This window comes from Vanessa cardui, chromosome 11, assembly GCF_905220365.1.
Source record: "Vanessa cardui chromosome 11, ilVanCard2.1, whole genome shotgun sequence".
NCBI lineage: Eukaryota > Metazoa > Arthropoda > Insecta > Lepidoptera > Nymphalidae > Vanessa > Vanessa cardui.
The window spans coordinates 2,889,998-2,907,808 of record NC_061133.1 but is presented as its reverse complement, the minus strand read 5'-3'; the positions used below and the strand labels follow the sequence as shown (position 1 = coordinate 2,907,808).

The 17,811-nt window shown below is 33.9% G+C and overlaps 1 protein-coding gene across 10 annotated transcripts in view; it reads right to left on the bottom strand.

Moving 5' to 3' along the window:
* Window positions 1-17,811, bottom strand: part of LOC124533471 (rho GTPase-activating protein 21-B) — a 318,636-nt gene that overhangs the window by 75,972 nt on the left and 224,853 nt on the right. For 7 of the 10 annotated variants that reach the window (XM_047108770.1, XM_047108765.1, XM_047108766.1 and 4 more), the window contains 4 exons: window positions 3,061-3,246; window positions 2,295-2,558; window positions 1,673-1,911; window positions 636-1,211 (listed from right to left, as the gene is read on the bottom strand). In XM_047108770.1, coding sequence (XP_046964726.1) covers window positions 636-1,211; window positions 1,673-1,911; window positions 2,295-2,558; window positions 3,061-3,246 — 1,265 coding nt within the window. The remainder of the gene's footprint in view (window positions 1-635; window positions 1,212-1,672; window positions 1,912-2,294; window positions 2,559-3,060; window positions 3,247-17,811) is intronic. The other 3 variants (XM_047108768.1, XM_047108769.1, XM_047108767.1) reach the window with 2 other exon arrangements.

Below are 17,811 nucleotides of genomic sequence, written 5' to 3'. Positions count from 1 at the left end.
TATTTTTAAGCATCCCGACGTTTCGAGCACTTTGCAGTGTTCGTGGTCACGGGTAGACAGTCTACCCGTGACCACGTCGGGATGTTTAAAAATAATTAATATACGCGATTCATCCGTTATAATTAGTTTTATTTAAATGTGTAATAATCGCGAAAATTTAAGACAACATTAAATAAGAGACTTATGTTGACGTTAAGAACTTGTTAAAATTTAAGAGTTCTATAACAATCGTTCTACGAATTTGTGTCAACTTAAGAATGATGTTGATTTTGACGAAACATTATTATTATTTTTTTTTATGTTATTGGTTGGCGGGCGAGCATATGGGCCACCTGATGGTAAGTGGTCACCATCACCCATAGACAATGACGCTGTAAGAAATATTAACTATTCCTTACATCGTCAATGTGCCACCAACCTTGGGAACTAAGATGTCACTCACCCTTCAAACCGGAACACAAAAATACTGAGTACTGCTATTTGGCGGTAGAATAACTGATGAGTGGGTGGTACCTACCCAGACGGGCTTGCACAAAGCCCTACCACCAAGTAATCGTAAAATCGTATAATAGTAAAATGAATCGATTTGTATCAATTTTGTTAATACAATTTAATTCGGTAATAGTTAAACTTACCTATTATCTTGATTACTAGATGAAGCGTTTTCTTCTCTGAACTCTATAGATGATCCGTTGCTCAATGTTCCGACGTTCGTGCTCTGAGCGTTCGGCGAGGATTCGTGTATCTTGGACAACGTCGCTACGAATTGACTTTTATCTTGTTTTAATCTATTCTTATCGTTATGCGTTCCATTCAATTCACCGTAGCCGCTGTACGTCCCACTGTCTACGCTCGTAGCGCATTCTTCTTTTCTCTGTTCCTGGTTCTGTTGCTGGTGCGGTGGTGGGGGGGAAGCTGCTAGAGGTGGGGAAGAGGCGGGAGGAGGCCAGGCCGGCTTCTGTAGTTTCTGTGGCCTGGCGTAGAACTCCTTCTGCTTAATCGGCGGTGGGGCGTCTGGGGTGACCCAGCCAGTAGGTTGGCTCGGACGTCTGAGGAAGGCCTCCTTCTGCTCGAGGCTCTTTCGTATTCGGGAGAGGATAATCGAGTCGTCCAGCTCTCGGCCCGTGAGTGTCGAATTCGAATCAAAGGAACCGAGACTGTCTTTGCTCTCCGCTGCTGATGATGGTAGAGAAGCGTCAGATTCTCTTCTGCTGTAAGCCGTAGATAACGTGTTAATGGTTATCATAACATGTTTTAGAACAGACATAAACATATTGATTGTTGGTTCTAAATAAATAAATTTAAATTAAAGTGCCATTACTTATAAGTAAGTATAAGAGTCGAGATGGCCTAGTGGTTAGAACGCGTGAATCTTAACCGATGATTGCGGGTTCAAATCCAGGCAAGCACCGCTGATTCATGTGCTTAATTTGTCTTTATAATTCATCTCGTGCTCAGCGGTGAAGGAAAACATCGTGAGGAAACCTGCATGTGACAAATTTAATAGAAATTCTGCCACATGTGTATTCCACCAACCCGCATTGGAACAGCGTGGTGGAATATGTTCCAAACCTTCTACTCAAAGGGAGAGGAGGCCTTTAGCCCAGCAGTGGGAATTAACAGGCTGTTGTTGTTGTTGTTGTTGTACTTATAAGTTTTGTAATTTTCTTACCCATCATGTAATAGATAATGTTGCGTAGATGGTAGTCGCGGTCCATCGTATCTAGATGGCGGCGCTACCGTCGCGTATTCTGGATCCTCGCGATGCCTCGTGGGTGCTTGGGGAGCGGGCAGGGCCGGCAGCCGCGGCCGTCTGTAGGCGTCGAACAGGCGGGACTCGTGTTCCGTCACCGCCGGCATGTCGATCGGACGTTGATTTGTCTCTGGGTTGTATGCCGCTTCACTGAAATACTGGAAATAACAAACATTCCTTAGTATCTAGAAGTAAATCTTTCAATTACATCGCGATCTTCTATATTTATTATATTTTTTAAGATAATTTGGTAGTTTTTTTAGGCGAGTCCGATGATTGCGGGTTCAATCCCAGGCAAGCACCGCTGACTCATGTGCTTAATTTGTCTTTATAATTCATCTCGTGCTCAGCGGTAAAGGAAAACATCGTGAGGAAACGTGCATGTGACAAATTTCATATGTGTATTCCACCAACCCGCATTGGAACAGCGTGGTGGAATATGTTCCAAAACCTTCTCCTCAAAGGAAGAGGAGGCCTTTAGTTCAGCAGTGGGAATTTACAGGCTGTTGTTGTTGTTGTTTTTTTTTATCTAGTAAATTACCCTTTGCAACAAATCGTGATCCCGTGGCACAACAGTGAGCCTGAGCGTCCTAGGCTCCCTCTGCGCCAGCTGCACGACCCTCGCGTAGGGCGCCCGCGACCGGCCGCAGGCGACCGGCTCGCCGTTGACGGCCAGCACGCGGTCGCCGGCGCGCAGGCCCGCCGCCGCCGCCGGCCCGCCTGGCCGCACCGACCTTACGAAGATCGTGTCCATTGGCGCGCCGACAGCGCCAACGGCCAGGTGACGCGCATCTTCATATAATTCCTGTAGTATTCAAATATACATGTTTGTAGTAATGTTGTCTTAAATTTTCGCGATTACACATTGAAATAAAACTAGTTATAACGTCGGGATGCCAAAAATAATTAATATACGCGATTCAAATCCGTTATAACTAGTTTTATTTCAATGTTTGTAGTATCTATCTCTAGCTTTTACAATAATATATTAATTATATTGAAATGCATTTTATCAAAGGAGTCTTTTTCATGCACTTTTGAATGAAGAAATTGATCTTGGAAAATAGAATGCAATTAGCATTCTATTTTCCAAGATCTAAAATACTGATAATTTAAATTATTTTTAACATTAATCTTTTTGATTTTGATTGATTTATTATACCATCGCCACCATTTTACTTAATCATTATTACGTGGTAATTTAACTTTTGAAATAAAATTTTTTATCAATAGGTTGTTATGTAAATTAGAGAATCTGATATTAATGTATATATCGTATTTATAATTTATTTTACATATTTACTTACAGTATTTACCTGTAACGACTCCGGTGGGTAAACAACAAGATGTCTCAGTGTAAAACCGAAGCCGTGCCGCGCGTCCGGCCGTTGAATAACGATAGTTCGAGGCGCGGAGCAATGCGAGGCTGGTGGCGCTGAAACAGCGGTTGGAGGTGGCAAAGCTATCGACGGAGCGTGGACAATCGGTGGTGGCTGAAATAAAAAATATAATATAGAACCTTTTTTTTTAAAGTGTTTGTATACATATAACAAAAATAACCTAAAAATTTAAATTTGTTTCATAAATCGTAAACTATTAAGAAGCGCTCGTTAGATTTTACTAGCGCAAGAAATAATTTACAACGCACAACCAGATTGTGAGTGTCGCGACAACTATTCTACAGAACGACTAGCGGCCGGACGTCATAACTATCTAAGGAGCTTGCCTGTGGAGTTGTCAATAAAAAGTCGTAGAGCCTTAGATGTTTTATCAAAGTATGCACACGGGGAGTGAAGATTATCCTGGATAATCTTACTTAGTAACAGGAAAATCGTTTAACTGAAGAAGCAATTCTTAGGTTTTATTTTGATAAAATATTTGAATAGTCATTTATTGATTTCGTAATATGGAAATAAACTAAGCAGCATGTTCGTGTAATGGGAAGCCTTTTCAATTGGTGATGCTATAATGTAAGTAAAGCAGACGATGGCGCGTTACGCACGTCTGATTGCGAGCAGCCCACGCTCTGTCGCCGGTTCTGTGATTACAAGTGCAAGTTTACGACAGATTTATGAGTCTAATCCTTGAATGATATATTATACTTGATTAGTAATGAATTTAATTTATAACTTCAAAGTTTTCTGTGTAACTCAAAATAAAAATAAAAAACATCTTTGTAAAAACATATTTAAAATTTCAGTTTAAATCATCGAATAATTAAGTTACTAATTATTTAACCTATGCTGACATACGCTCTGTCACTGATTTGTTTCAATGTTACTGGAAACCCCATGACTGGAATAAGCTCAGTGTCAGGTTTCTAACATAAGGCCCTTATAAGTTAACCAGATTTTCTGTCCACGTTCCCTTCCGGCTTCGTAAGGCTGCCGTTTTTTTCCCTCGCATCTTCGTTAAGTATTCCTTTTCGTTATTTCAAACCTTCTCAATTAGAATTCATACATAATGTAAACCGATCGTATTCGTTATTCGTATAACAAGATTATATAAACTCATCACAACCAGCTTTTTCCAAGATGAGAAAATTTAGAAAGAACTTCCTGATTTAATCGTATTAGCGATTACGTCATCGATATGATGTAATCAAAACGATCATCAGCCTTAAATAATTAAATTATGGTATATTACGAACATTATATGTAATACCAATGATGATAGTCAATATTTATGTGGAGAGTGAGGTCAAGTCATTAAATTATCCTGTGATTTAGGATCATCGGAGTTCCTATGTTTAGTCGCGCAATTCTATTGATTAATGAAATATGAACTTAATGATTAAGAATATAGAGTAACATATCGCGTGTGCACATTTCTTAGTTTATTAGAATCGCTACTGGATGGTGCCGTGATTCGTTAACGACTTTATAGATGCGGTTAATATTGTATTCCAAGGTTTAATTAAAGGAGAGTTGTTCGTCTATGACAGCCTGCGGTTACTGACAGTGTAAGTATTATTTAATGGCGGTCTTCACGCTGCTTAATAGTAGATTGAAAGTGCTGTGATCATTGGAAAACTATTAAATTAAGGATCGTGGGTATAATTATATTTTATTGAAACAATATAGAATGATTGATGTGATATAATCATCGATAAGTGATTACTCATACGTTTAAGATTAATGTTTATAAAGTGTTGTTTGCTGACGATACTTCGTTGATTTTGTGATCCGTTTCTATAACAAAATTCCGCAGATGTTGTTAACTTTGCTGTTACATAAATACATATTTAAAATATATTTGTAAAAATCACATTGGTAAAAAGGCATATTAATACAAGTTTTATCCATGCAAAAAAACGCGTGGAGCTAATACTTGTTGTCTTTCAGGTTGGAAGTATTATATATGTACATTAGTATATTATTAACTTTTAACTTTATTACGAAAAATATACGTTGAGCCAATACTATTAGAGTGAAGAGAAACTTCGAATGACCTTCAAGTAGCCCAATTACTTCTGAACGTACAATTGAATTGATCTGATAGATATTGCTTCCTGATATGTTGTTGCTTTTAATTATATTTTTTTCTTCAGATATATTAATATAAACGTATTGATATGTACTTGATATTTTATGACTTTTTTGTTATGTGACACTTCCATACACAGGAATTGTGGGGAACTACAGCATTTTATTTATAATTATATTTTGAACAATATTACCAATTATCAGCTTATTGTAAAGTTATGCATCTTCATGCGTTTTTTAGTCTAATTTGACCGGATTATATTGCGTCATTGAGTTTAAAGATCTTAAAATAGACTATTCATTCAGTTCTCTGCGTTATCTCTTCAAGTACTGAACCGATTAAGCAAATGAGCTTTCAACGGTCCATTAATCTAACCAGTAAAATAATCACTACTTCCTCCGGTAAACTTCGTTACAATATTTTTTATCAATAAACAAGCCTTTGGTTTTCGAATGTTTTAAGTAAAGAATATACTTACTTTAAATTCAAAGTAAATATATTTGGGCGTCTTTTGTGTTAAATCTTGATGGTAGGGCTTTGTATTGGCTTTGCCCGTCTAGTTAGGTACCAGATGTTCTACGCCAAACAGAAATACTTACTTAGGTTGTTCCGGTTTGAAAGGCGAGGGAGCCAGTGTACCTACAGGCACAAAAGACATAACATCTTAGTCACCCAGGTTGGTGGCGCATAGGCGACAGTGAACACTTAAGTGGTGCATTTGCCCATCCGTCTATATTATAAGAAATAATTTAAATTTCACTGAATAGCTTGATATTCGTCACCTGCATAGAATATAGAAGAGGAGTTTTTAGCAGTGGCAATACCCGTGACTGTTACTACAACTAACTACCAATATATAAGACAGTATTCAATATACGTAGGCTTACGATCAGCGCAAAAAAATAGGTTAAGCTACTCCGCGTCGTCCCGTTACCTTCTCGACGTTTTTATCAGAGCAAAAGCCCTGACAGCACCCTAAGTGCCTCGTAAAAAGTTATCGTCCTCTATTTTGCGGTATAAATATTTACGAGAACTAAATGTCCGGCATTTCATACCAGTATAAGTATCGCACTCGCCTACCGGAACCACTTTCTTTGACGTTAACTCTTTTTTACCTCGGCGGAAGAGTTGAGTGCACTTACGCTCGGCCGTAAATCCCGACATGTTTTTACAACTTTAATTTTAATTACGTCTGCGAATTTACGTACGTAAATTTTTACGATCGTTCGAATTGTAATTATATATATTTCAGTTAATAAATAATTAAAAATAAGTTGTTAATCCGTACTTATATATGTGTGAATTAAACTTAAATTAAATGTTTAACATTTATATTGATATACGACTTCATTTAATTTTACATATTTTTATAGCTCGCCAATGAAAGCTTAATCCTGATACAGGTATGCAAGACTTTAATATGTATTAGGTACAGTCCCTTTAAATTTCTGGAAAAAACCACCTTCGAAATATATACGTATATGAAGGAAGAAGAGGATCATATTATTATTTATTTAAGCTCACGTGCACTTAAGAGAAGTAAGGTGGTCAAACTGTACGTTTGAGTGCCTTACCTTATTCTTAGGCTTCAATAAAAAGCAAGGTTGAATGCCTCGTGTAGAAGGGTTTGTACTCTCTAGAGTGTCGTGTCGTGACTAACCCCGGACACAAAAAAGTACGCGACTCCTAGCCTTGGTTTTAACATTCAATATAAATTTATGTATTTTATGCACAATATATTGAGTCTATATATAATTCGTCACACATAAATAAAATTAAACGTTGGTACTATACCTACATATATCTTTATTTATATTTGTGTTTCTTAGAGGTAAGCAAAGTACCCTAATACTATTAAAAATTTGCTCGTATTTATAAGAAGAAATCGCTCAATATGAATTGTATCGATTATTATTTATTTATTGTAGTATGGGGAGACTTTTTTTGAGACTAAACTTTTTGGTCTACAGATAGAATACCAAGAATGACTAATTTTGACAATTACTATCTTCAGTCTAGTGGAAGTGACTCGATAAAAATGAAATACGTGTCACGCGATCAAAAATTAACACAGACTAATTTTATTTTCTAAGAATTTTTCAGTAGGTTCCTAAGCAATTAATCATTTTGACAAGTGATTTCGATATCTCGGCGAAACTATTTTTTGTTTATTTTCTTATATATTTTACGAAACCAGTCACTATAGGCAAAGTTATATAATACCCAATATCTTTTGTACTAAAGAGTCTGTACAAAAGGTCCAAAAATACGAAAACTGTAGTCGGCTATCAAGAAGTACGAATCGGTAATAACGTCGTTATAGCGCCTATTTTAAAGAATGTGTATAATTCTGAATTTAAACTATGCACTTTATATTATAAGAAAAACAACAAAGACAGTAAAGTATTTATTGAGTCCAACCTGATCGATTACATACATATATAACTGTAATTAACTAAGATGCATGTATTTTTAAATATTGAAAAAGAGTAACTACTGAGTTTCTTGTCGGTTCTTCTCGGTAGAATCTTCTCTCCGAATCGGTGGTTCTTCACTTAAAATAGTTGTTCATTTGATTTTCATTTTGATAGAATGAGTTAGAAACAAGTTTCTTATTTTAGTGTTGCACTTTAATATTTCAGATCTACGTTATTTAATAATTTTATTTGCTCATACTAATTCGATTTATATAAATTCACAATCACCAGTATGATAAGGTCTTATTCTGTCGATTGAATTCCGAATACTGAATTAATAATCGAGTCAAAAACAATGAAGATTCAAAAGTCTTCTTGAATAAAGTATATTTTGATTTGAATCGAATGCAATTTGCGAAAGCGTCTTATTGCATAAAATACAAATATTATTAAGACCTTGAGAATACGGCTAGGACATTTTTATAGTTATCGTTGCATCTGTTTAATACACGAACATGTCACAAACAGAACTATGAGCAGTTTTAACAAAATCACGATCGTTATCACAGATATTATCTGCATCAAGGTTAAAATTTGTTTCACAAGATCATAAGGTTTTGATTTTTTTTTCATGATAAAAAGTAATACTTTGCACTGTCTAACGTTATCGAGACCTGTATAAGGCTGTAGAGGCGTGTGACCTAGTTATTGAATAAAAAACTGGATTTGAATGTAATGCATAAGACATAATACTTTTTATAAAGGTTTTTAACCTACGCAGCGAGGTTATGCTTTCAAAATTACTAAAAATAATTATACGATTAGTTTATTAAAGAAGTTTACAACAGTCCAGTAACAATAAATAATTTTAAAAAACCTATGGCTCGTGCTACATTAACGTACTCTAAAAGTACAATTACTATGTTTCAGCAACGCACCTTATTAATTCCTACTACAGATATTTTTACTGTGAATGCTGCATACGTGTATTTTGCAATAGACGTACCATCATCATGGCAAAAATAATAATTAGTTCATTAATAACGCCATGAACTATAACAGATAGACAGGTAAACATGCATTTACAATATGAATAATTATCAGTTATTAATAGTTTAACAAGAGAACCAAATTAGATCCAATAATAATACCATCGCAGTTTATATGCTCAGTTACATACAAACATTTTCCGTACTATAACAAAGAAAAGAAACGTTATACCTATTGTTTCAAACATGTTTAGAAATTAAAAGTTAGATCAATTTACTGATAAGTGATAAAGTCGATTGCTTACATCTAGGAGAAAACAGATGGGAAAACAGTGACGGGTCAAACTGGAATTTTATCTAGGCTCCGCTGAGATAGTCGATCTGAGTAAGAGTTCACTGATCTAATCTATTGCATTTGAAGCAATCAATGTAAGCATGTCTAAAGAGGAAAAACACGCGGTGTATCATTTAGTATGTTATAATTCAAATTGTAAATATACATATAACAAATATACACGTCTTAACAAAAAATGCTTAATCAAGTTCGTACATAATGAAATATATGATGATGTACTGATTATTTCAGTTATTAAAAACGGGATATTTATTTTTTATATATACAGACTGTGTCTAGTGAACAAGACATATCTAATATCGAAATATCGAGCTTCATCAAATTAAAATAGACACGTGATAATATTAAATAACTGTAATAATAAAAATAACCATGTTAATTTAAAATCTGACGTACGGATTGATTTACGTATGTATGTTCATGATTATTTACTTGAGTTTAAAATTCCTCAAAAAGAATCAGGTGGAACCTTGTTTATGTCGAATGAAGTTTCGCCATATGTATCTAAGGACCCATTAAATTTACAATGATTGTGAAGACTTCCAAAGTATCTCTATAATCGTCACAAACAATACCGACATGCAATAAATAAGATAAGGAAATGGTGATCAGTTAATAAGCATATAAACATTAACTTTAAATACAGATTTTAATCTTGAGAGTTGGTAATATCAATAACTTCAATTAAGGCTAATAAAAACAATATTAACAATTGTTGTAATTCTTAAAATCCGTCATAAAAGTGTAATAAAAGAACAAACTCTTTTAATGTTTAAGCAATATCGAAGGACAAGGTTTTACTTTCATTTTTATATTCATTTACACAAGAGGCCGGAAAAATTAGTGAACCTATCAATGAAATACAAAAACAACTAACGAACTAAATATATTTACGAAATTTTAAAGTATGTTTGAATGAAATTTGTTTTAATGTTTATTGGTAGGTAAGTTTAGTGTGGTTTTCATCATCAAGAGATTTCCACTTAAAAATTAAAATCATTAATACTAAATCTCGCAATAAACGCCAAGTGCTAAACGAACAATTTCCTAGACATTGAGCTCGACGTTGAAAAGTGGCCGGTTTCCCGTAGTTAAATCAATCGAGCGATTATGCCGCCTCTAATTGATTAGCGCACGCTATCGATACACCGGTATTTGTGTTTTGTAACTTAATCCCGACACTATCTCCGTGATCTCTGCGGTAAATCGATTGGAACTAAGACCCTGATAGGGTATCTTAAAATAGCAGCCGTTTAGAAATAAGGGTTTTAAGGTTTCCTATTGCACTCAGCGAGTTTCTTAAAGTGCTTTATAAGCATTATAGAATATTTTAAAAGAATATTGCATCCGACCGAATAATATTCTTTCAAAATAATAATAAATTTTATTCATGTCTATATTATACTATATGTTTGCCTTGCAACTTTACAAGATAACATTTATATTAAGCTCGTAAATGTAGATTGGTATAACCTACATTCAGAACTAAGAAAATCTACAAAGAAATCCTACATATATTAAATAATTTCAATTATATCTCCTGAATAAAAGTCAACACATAAATCATTTAGTATTACGATCGAAAAGTTTCGATACAGCACTATTATAAGCCGTATTCAATGGAATTGTATCGGAACATTTACAATTCAATAACAAATCAGATATGTCTCGGAGCGCTGGACGCCAATAAAGCACTAAGAACGAAACACACGTAAGACAACTGAACGAAACAACCTGAGATTTATATCGAACGCAATAATGTAAATCTTGGCCCTTAATTAACTTTCCCGCATCTCATTACTACCGCTTGCGACAATGCAAGCGAAGTCAACAAACTACGATAGCTGCAAAACTCTTGCTATTATTGTACAAACATGAAGGCTTACAAGAAACTTTATAGGATTAAAGAATGAGAGGATTATGTACGAAGAAAAGGAAGGCTTAGAAGGATTATTTGCAGGCTTCAAACATCGATGATTGAGCAATACTAACAGTGGCGTGAACAAATTTCTCAGATGAGATAAGCAAATATTATAAAGAATATAATTAAACTATACAGAATTCATTGCAGCTACATAGTCACCATTAATCATTCTTGAGTGCTACATCATCGATAAATTTATCTTAAATGTAGTCCGTTCTACCGTATACTGTCGAGATCATTATCATACTATTGAGATTCTCGTAGAAAAGATCACACTTATGCCATATTCAATAGCTATTTTGTCATCCGTCAATTAGCACGTGTTATTACATAGATCATTATTTTACTTAAATAACAATGTAAAATCCGACATAAATAGTGAAAACTACAGCAATTAAATTGAGCACTTATCACATAACGGTAACTTATCATCTATACGTCATTTCATTTACACCGGTAGAACTTTGTTGAGGTATGTCTGGGTGGAAAACCATGCTTAGTGGTGTTGGTTTTCATGCATTTCTGGTACATGCTATATATAGTTTTAGAGTAGTGGTACTCTGATTTGTGAACGATGTTGACCATTTACGATCAGGTGAAAAATAAATAAAATAATGACCATTCACCCACATCTGTTTTCTGACCTGAAATAAAGCGGAGGACTGTCTAAGATTTAGTCAACATCATTAAAATCAGTGGTTGGATAAACAATGTATTATGAAGACAAGAATAGAAAGCACGTATAAAATAATTAATAAACTTGTTAAATTATGTTGTTGTTGAAAAAAGTGGTAACGGTACCGTCTATGGGTTAATCGCGTGTTATTTATATTTAACCTTCGACCTTCGCGTGGTTTAGCCTGTCAGTGATATGCTAAAAGTAAGCGTTAATTACTCCCACTTCATTAACATATTGTGTCAATAACATTATTCGCTAGGGACTTAATTTGAGCTTTTCTATGTTTTTTTAGGAACTATTGTTTATTATTTCCAGGATATAATATAAAAAACAAAAAATTCTTGGGCAATGTTCTAACTAAATGTGTAACATAATTAAGCTTTTTTAATTAGGACGTAGGACAATACTATATCGCTTACAGTAATCTTTTCCAGACAAAATCCAATAAACGTACTTTAATGTACGAACAAACATGTACAAAATTGGAGCTCAGGATAGAACCTATGAATTCTACAGCAAATGGTCAGTTTATTACTTATCTATTAAGGATTATAAGTCCTTTTAATAATAATCTTTGTTATTTTTACTCCGTAAATTTTATACGTTTTATAAGCGATGAAGATATATTTTTTTAACCGTTAACTTTGTAAACGAGTCATGTAAAACCCAACAATTTCCCGTCAAACAAGCCATAACTTTCCATTTCGTCCAATCGGCTGCGACATTTCAATACCACTCTCTCTGGATTGGCCCATCGTTATTCACGGTAATGACTGTTTCAGTGACATTCAGATTTAACAGTTTAGTACATATGTAAATCTGTAATAAAACCGAGAGTAAAACATGCTGATTATACATTTCGAAATGTCCAACGATCTATTTTTAAACTTTCTCCAATAAATTTAATACTAATAAAATATTACATCTAAGAACCTTATCTATGGAATTATAATAATAAAAATACAACATAACTATAAAGTATTATAATATAATGCATTCGAGCACTCGAACAGAGTGAGCGGAGTAAATCGATACCTATAATAAAATTGGAGTATCTGTTTGTAATATTAAAATAGCCCTTTTTTACTCTATGCATATAAGTATGTATGCACGGTACATATACTAAAATAACATATTTTTATAATTTTTGTCTGTCTGTCTGTTTGTTCCGGCTAATCTCTGGAACGGCTGGACCGATTTTGACGGGACTTTCACTAACAGGTAACTGATATAATAAGATGTAACTTAGGCTACAATATTTTTATTGTTAAATTCAAACGCGTACAAGGTCGCGAGTACAGCTAGTATTCCATATTTAGAATCGATTTATTATGATTCAATAAAAAAAATTAAAATAGGTGTCTGTGGAATATGTTTATTTTGATTAAACTAAGTACGTTTATATACCGAAAAAAAAAGTTTCGTAGAAATTACTCTCACCATGAAATCAAAATCAAATCAAAATCAAAATAAACTTTATTCAAGTAGGCTTTTATAAGCACTTTCGAATCGTCATTTTACAATTAAGTGAAGCTACCACCGGTTCTAAACTACTACCAAGTCAAAGAAGTCTAGTCATGATGTCAAAAAATAAAACATATACATAACATATAGTGTACGTTCATCCTATAAAGCCCTAACCTTATACAAATAAATAATCTAACAAATATAATCAACCTCAATGCACGCAATACCTTTTATGACCCGTGTATATTTAAGAAAATATATAAAGTTCGCTAATTAAAACTTAGCTCGACAGCATAATCATTGGTCGACTCTTAACAAGCTGTATTCAATACTCTTTCACAAACGGAACCGTAGCAGGCACTCGAATCTATGACGTCACTGACAGTTATCTTATTTATCGGTCGCGGGTTGTTATAAAAACGACGATACGTAAACGACTGTCAATTATTACAATGTTAGCGGTGGAACTGCGTCGTACAAGTCGCTTTAGTTTCGTCAGTGTCTATCACAGTGATTTACGATTGCGGTACAGTTACAAAACGATACTCGCCATTGTATATTGAATTAGGAACGAAGACATTACGACACGTTAATTGTTATGTTTTAGTTCATTATTTGTACTAATGAATGTGATCGCAATACTTCTATGCATTAATGAATACCCAAATGTTTATAACTATGTATTATGTATAAAAAACTTACAATAAAATTGAAGCGTATTGCAGTGGAAGGAAGCCTTCGTGTATACACGCAGACATAAGGTAAAGCACGCTGTAATAAGGCGATAATCCTTATAAGTGAGTGCAGATCCTTTTACTTCTTCGAATGACGCAAGTATCGAGTATCGATGTCTTTATTAATAGTATACATATATTACGAGAAAACTATATCAATGGTGTTATGAACACAAATAAACAAAAACTGGCAAACTATACTTAAATAATATATTACTATTTAAGCTGCTGAGATGGCCCAGTGGTTAGAACGCGTGCATCTTAACCGATGATTGTGGGTTCAAACCCAGGCAAGCACCACTATAGATATGTGCTTAATTTGTGTTTATAATTCATCTCGTGCTCGGCGGTGAAGGAAAACATCATGAGGAAACCTGCATGTGACTAATTTCATCGAAAGTTTTGCCACATGTGCATTCCACCAACCCGCATTGGAACAGCGTGGTGGAATACGTTCCAAACCCTCTCCTTAATGGAAGAGAAGGCCTTATCTCTTCCATTAAGGATTCCTTTACTTTACTATTTAAGTAGGTTTTATATTAAATTAAATGTATGTAAGTCTACCATCGGTTTGCAATGAAAATTCTATCGAAAAGCGCCGGCAAGTAACCGCCATTACGTTCCACCATATTACAAAATATACACATACATTATGGCAATTATTTTCCGCTTCATTTTGTTGTTCAAAAGCCTTCGCCATTGTTAAGTAACATTGGGATCAATCCTGCGTACAACATTAACATATGCTTTAATACCCTTAAGCGACGTTCAAATTGGTGCCGTGATACAAAGTCGCTTCGAAACGACGTCGCAATTGCCCCGATACCGCAACTGACAGATGATCTGTGAGATTGAGAAAGTCATCCAAAACGATCGTATTCGATGTGTAAATGGAATAAAAGTTCAAAAACTTTTTATGCAATAATAAATAAATATAAAATAAAATTTACAATTGATTTATTTTATGGAAACATGAATAAATATTGCAAAATATATTTAAACATTTGTTTTTAAACAACGCCATATTTTTTGTCTTTGACACATTCTTTACGACTCGTACAATTTTATGAGTCGTACACGACTTTAAAATAATATTTTAAATATAACTTAAATAGCTCTGCGTATTTTACATGATATTCATTCTTAACCATTCACACAGAATGACCATTTAATTATTTATTGATTAAATGCAGTTCTGTTATTCTTTCCGATATTCAAACTGTATAATTGCATTCGTTTCCCGGCAATGAATCATGTAGCGACGCGGGAGCGCATCCAGTGTGCCGATTTCGAAAATAGACCAAGTTGACACATAAATAATATTAGCCGGATCGTAAATACTGGGCGTCCAGCTATGTCTAAATTGGCGTGAATGACGTGAACGCTTAAGGCGGGAAACATCATTACGATTTTTATTTTAACTGTCTGACATCGGAATGACGAAATTACACGTTTCATTTATAGAAAAAATGTTATTCTACAAAAGGATTACGGAATGATTATAGAATTTCCATTTAAAATGAAAATTTGTACGGAAGTTTGTGGTTACAGGTATTAGATTGATATTTGGAACTGCGATGCAATGAAACAAATGAAATGTGAAAATTAAGCTGTAGGTTCCGAAAATTTTAAATAATAAATAGAAAAATTAAGAAAATTCGGTGGCTTTCTGTTAATTTATTAGTCGAACGTACGTTATACGGACATTATAGGAATAAAAAAATAAGAAGCTTTTTATTTCACACAAGTGTATGAAATTCAAGTGACATAGAATCTGTTGTTCCTAAATGAACCAACAGCCTTCGGTTCAAGAATCTAGTCCAGGCGTGAACTATGTAATTCGATTGTTTTGCCCAGAGGCTTGATCGTTAAGACGTAACCTACTATGTGTTGAATGTTGCGGAATACTCTGACCAAATCATTGGCTAAGTTTATAAAAAATCTCATTAGAAAACAGACTACAAAAAAAATCTCGAAACTCACGCAGAAGGCGAAAGTGAAATGTCAGAATGTGATCCGACATGATTAAAAAAATTATAAGGATACATGGATCAAAATATCGTATCACCGTAAGACGGTTGTCAACAGTTCTTGAGTGATATGTGAGGTAAGTGATATACGAAGTGAAATCTTACAGAATCGCATAGCTACTTTATGGAATCACGACAAGAGTCAAAACTACAAGGAAGGAATAATTTAATCTATTTTCTATCATTGTAAATATGCTATGTGTGAGTGTAGTAGGTGAAGAGACGAATGAAACGTGCCTGTGTGTGCTGGAAATTTGGTTGTGTGAGTGTGTAGAAAATATAGAGACCAATGAGTGCATTGATGTTTGTGTGTTAACGTGAATAGGTAGTAATGCTCTAAACATCGACGGATAAAAAACACGTTTGTACATTTCTGTTGCTTTATTAGATTTATAAGTGGCGTCCTTTATTGCTTTGCATACCATGTCTTGAAATACACCAACTAATTTTAGACAACAATACGGATTGTATTGCGTTCCTTTTCGAAGAATGAATGAGATGGCGCAACTACTGGCACAAGCACATTAAGTTGGCAGTATGACCAGGGACGATGATGCTGATTTGCATTTTTGCCTGATTACTATGAATAAGACGTGAAGATTATTGCTACTTGAATATTTAATGTGACACTTTTTAATTCATTTATTTTTAATTTTTCATCTATTTTTAGTTAGTTTTTAATCGAGTTGAAATCTTACCATCGTTGTTGTAATCTTGAAGCCGACATCGAAAAGATTAAATGGATTTACCTGGAACAATAGACAAAAATTAATTTAATTTATAACACGAACATATTTTAGTATATTTATTTGATGATAGGATACAAACTAATATATAATCTATCAGTACGTTTTACAAGTAAAACTATTTCATCGATATTGAGAACATTCTAAAGTCTCGATATTCGCCTGTTTAGTCAAATATTTGATGTATTGATTGATTATTGTAAAATTATAAGCACGTCTGTTGAAAAATGAGCCACATGTAGCCACGCAATAAACGTATCGTTGCAATGCAGTTCAGGTTTTTCAAATTTAACAGTCAGCGCAAATATTAGCCTTTTAAACCAAAGCCGAATATACATACATACGAATATTTGCTGTATACAATAGCATAAATTAATATAATCAAATCAATCCTCCGCAGATTGTTGCTTCCATACATTTAATATAAGTAAGCTACCGAGTTAAGTACGGCCAAAGTCTTAAACTTTTTTTTCTACAGTAGCAGTGTCTCCTTCACGTTTAATTTAAATTTTAAAAACTCGACGTTTATAAATTGACCCCTTTATTACAAGTCTTACTAAATGTATGTCATATTTAAATATTCGTGACAAAAGCCAATGAGGCTTTCCTCAGTCTGGTTTCTGTATTGCCATCATTAGAGTAATATATTCATAGTATGTCATTGAGAATAATTTCGAATAATTCCTTCTATTTATGTACTTGGAATGTTATTTCATTATGCTACTTCAACATCGTTATGATTGTAAATATAAGAACTTACGATCTGCTACTTCACATAAGCGGTAGAGAACTTTTTATTTTGTTTCCTTTTACTTCCCTTATATCTCGATTTAAAACGAAATATATACACATACATATGTATACATGGATTAGGACTGATTCTATAACCAGTAGAATTGATATACTGATGTTTTAAAATATTTATGTAATATATTCTATTTTAATTTTTAATTATGGCAATAATAAAAAAAACACTTAAATTTTAATTATATAATCTGTGACTATAATTAATTATTTTTGATGTATAATTTTTGAAACAACCATCAAATCGAATACGCTTATAATATATAAGTACCTAATCTATTCTATTTTAATAATCCATTAATGCCTGAGTCATATTCCTTGATTAACGCTAAAACTACCTAAACGAAGCGAACAGCACATGTTGCATCTCGAGAAATTGCATTAAAAATTACATAATGTACGTTATATACCGGCTTTTAGTCTACTT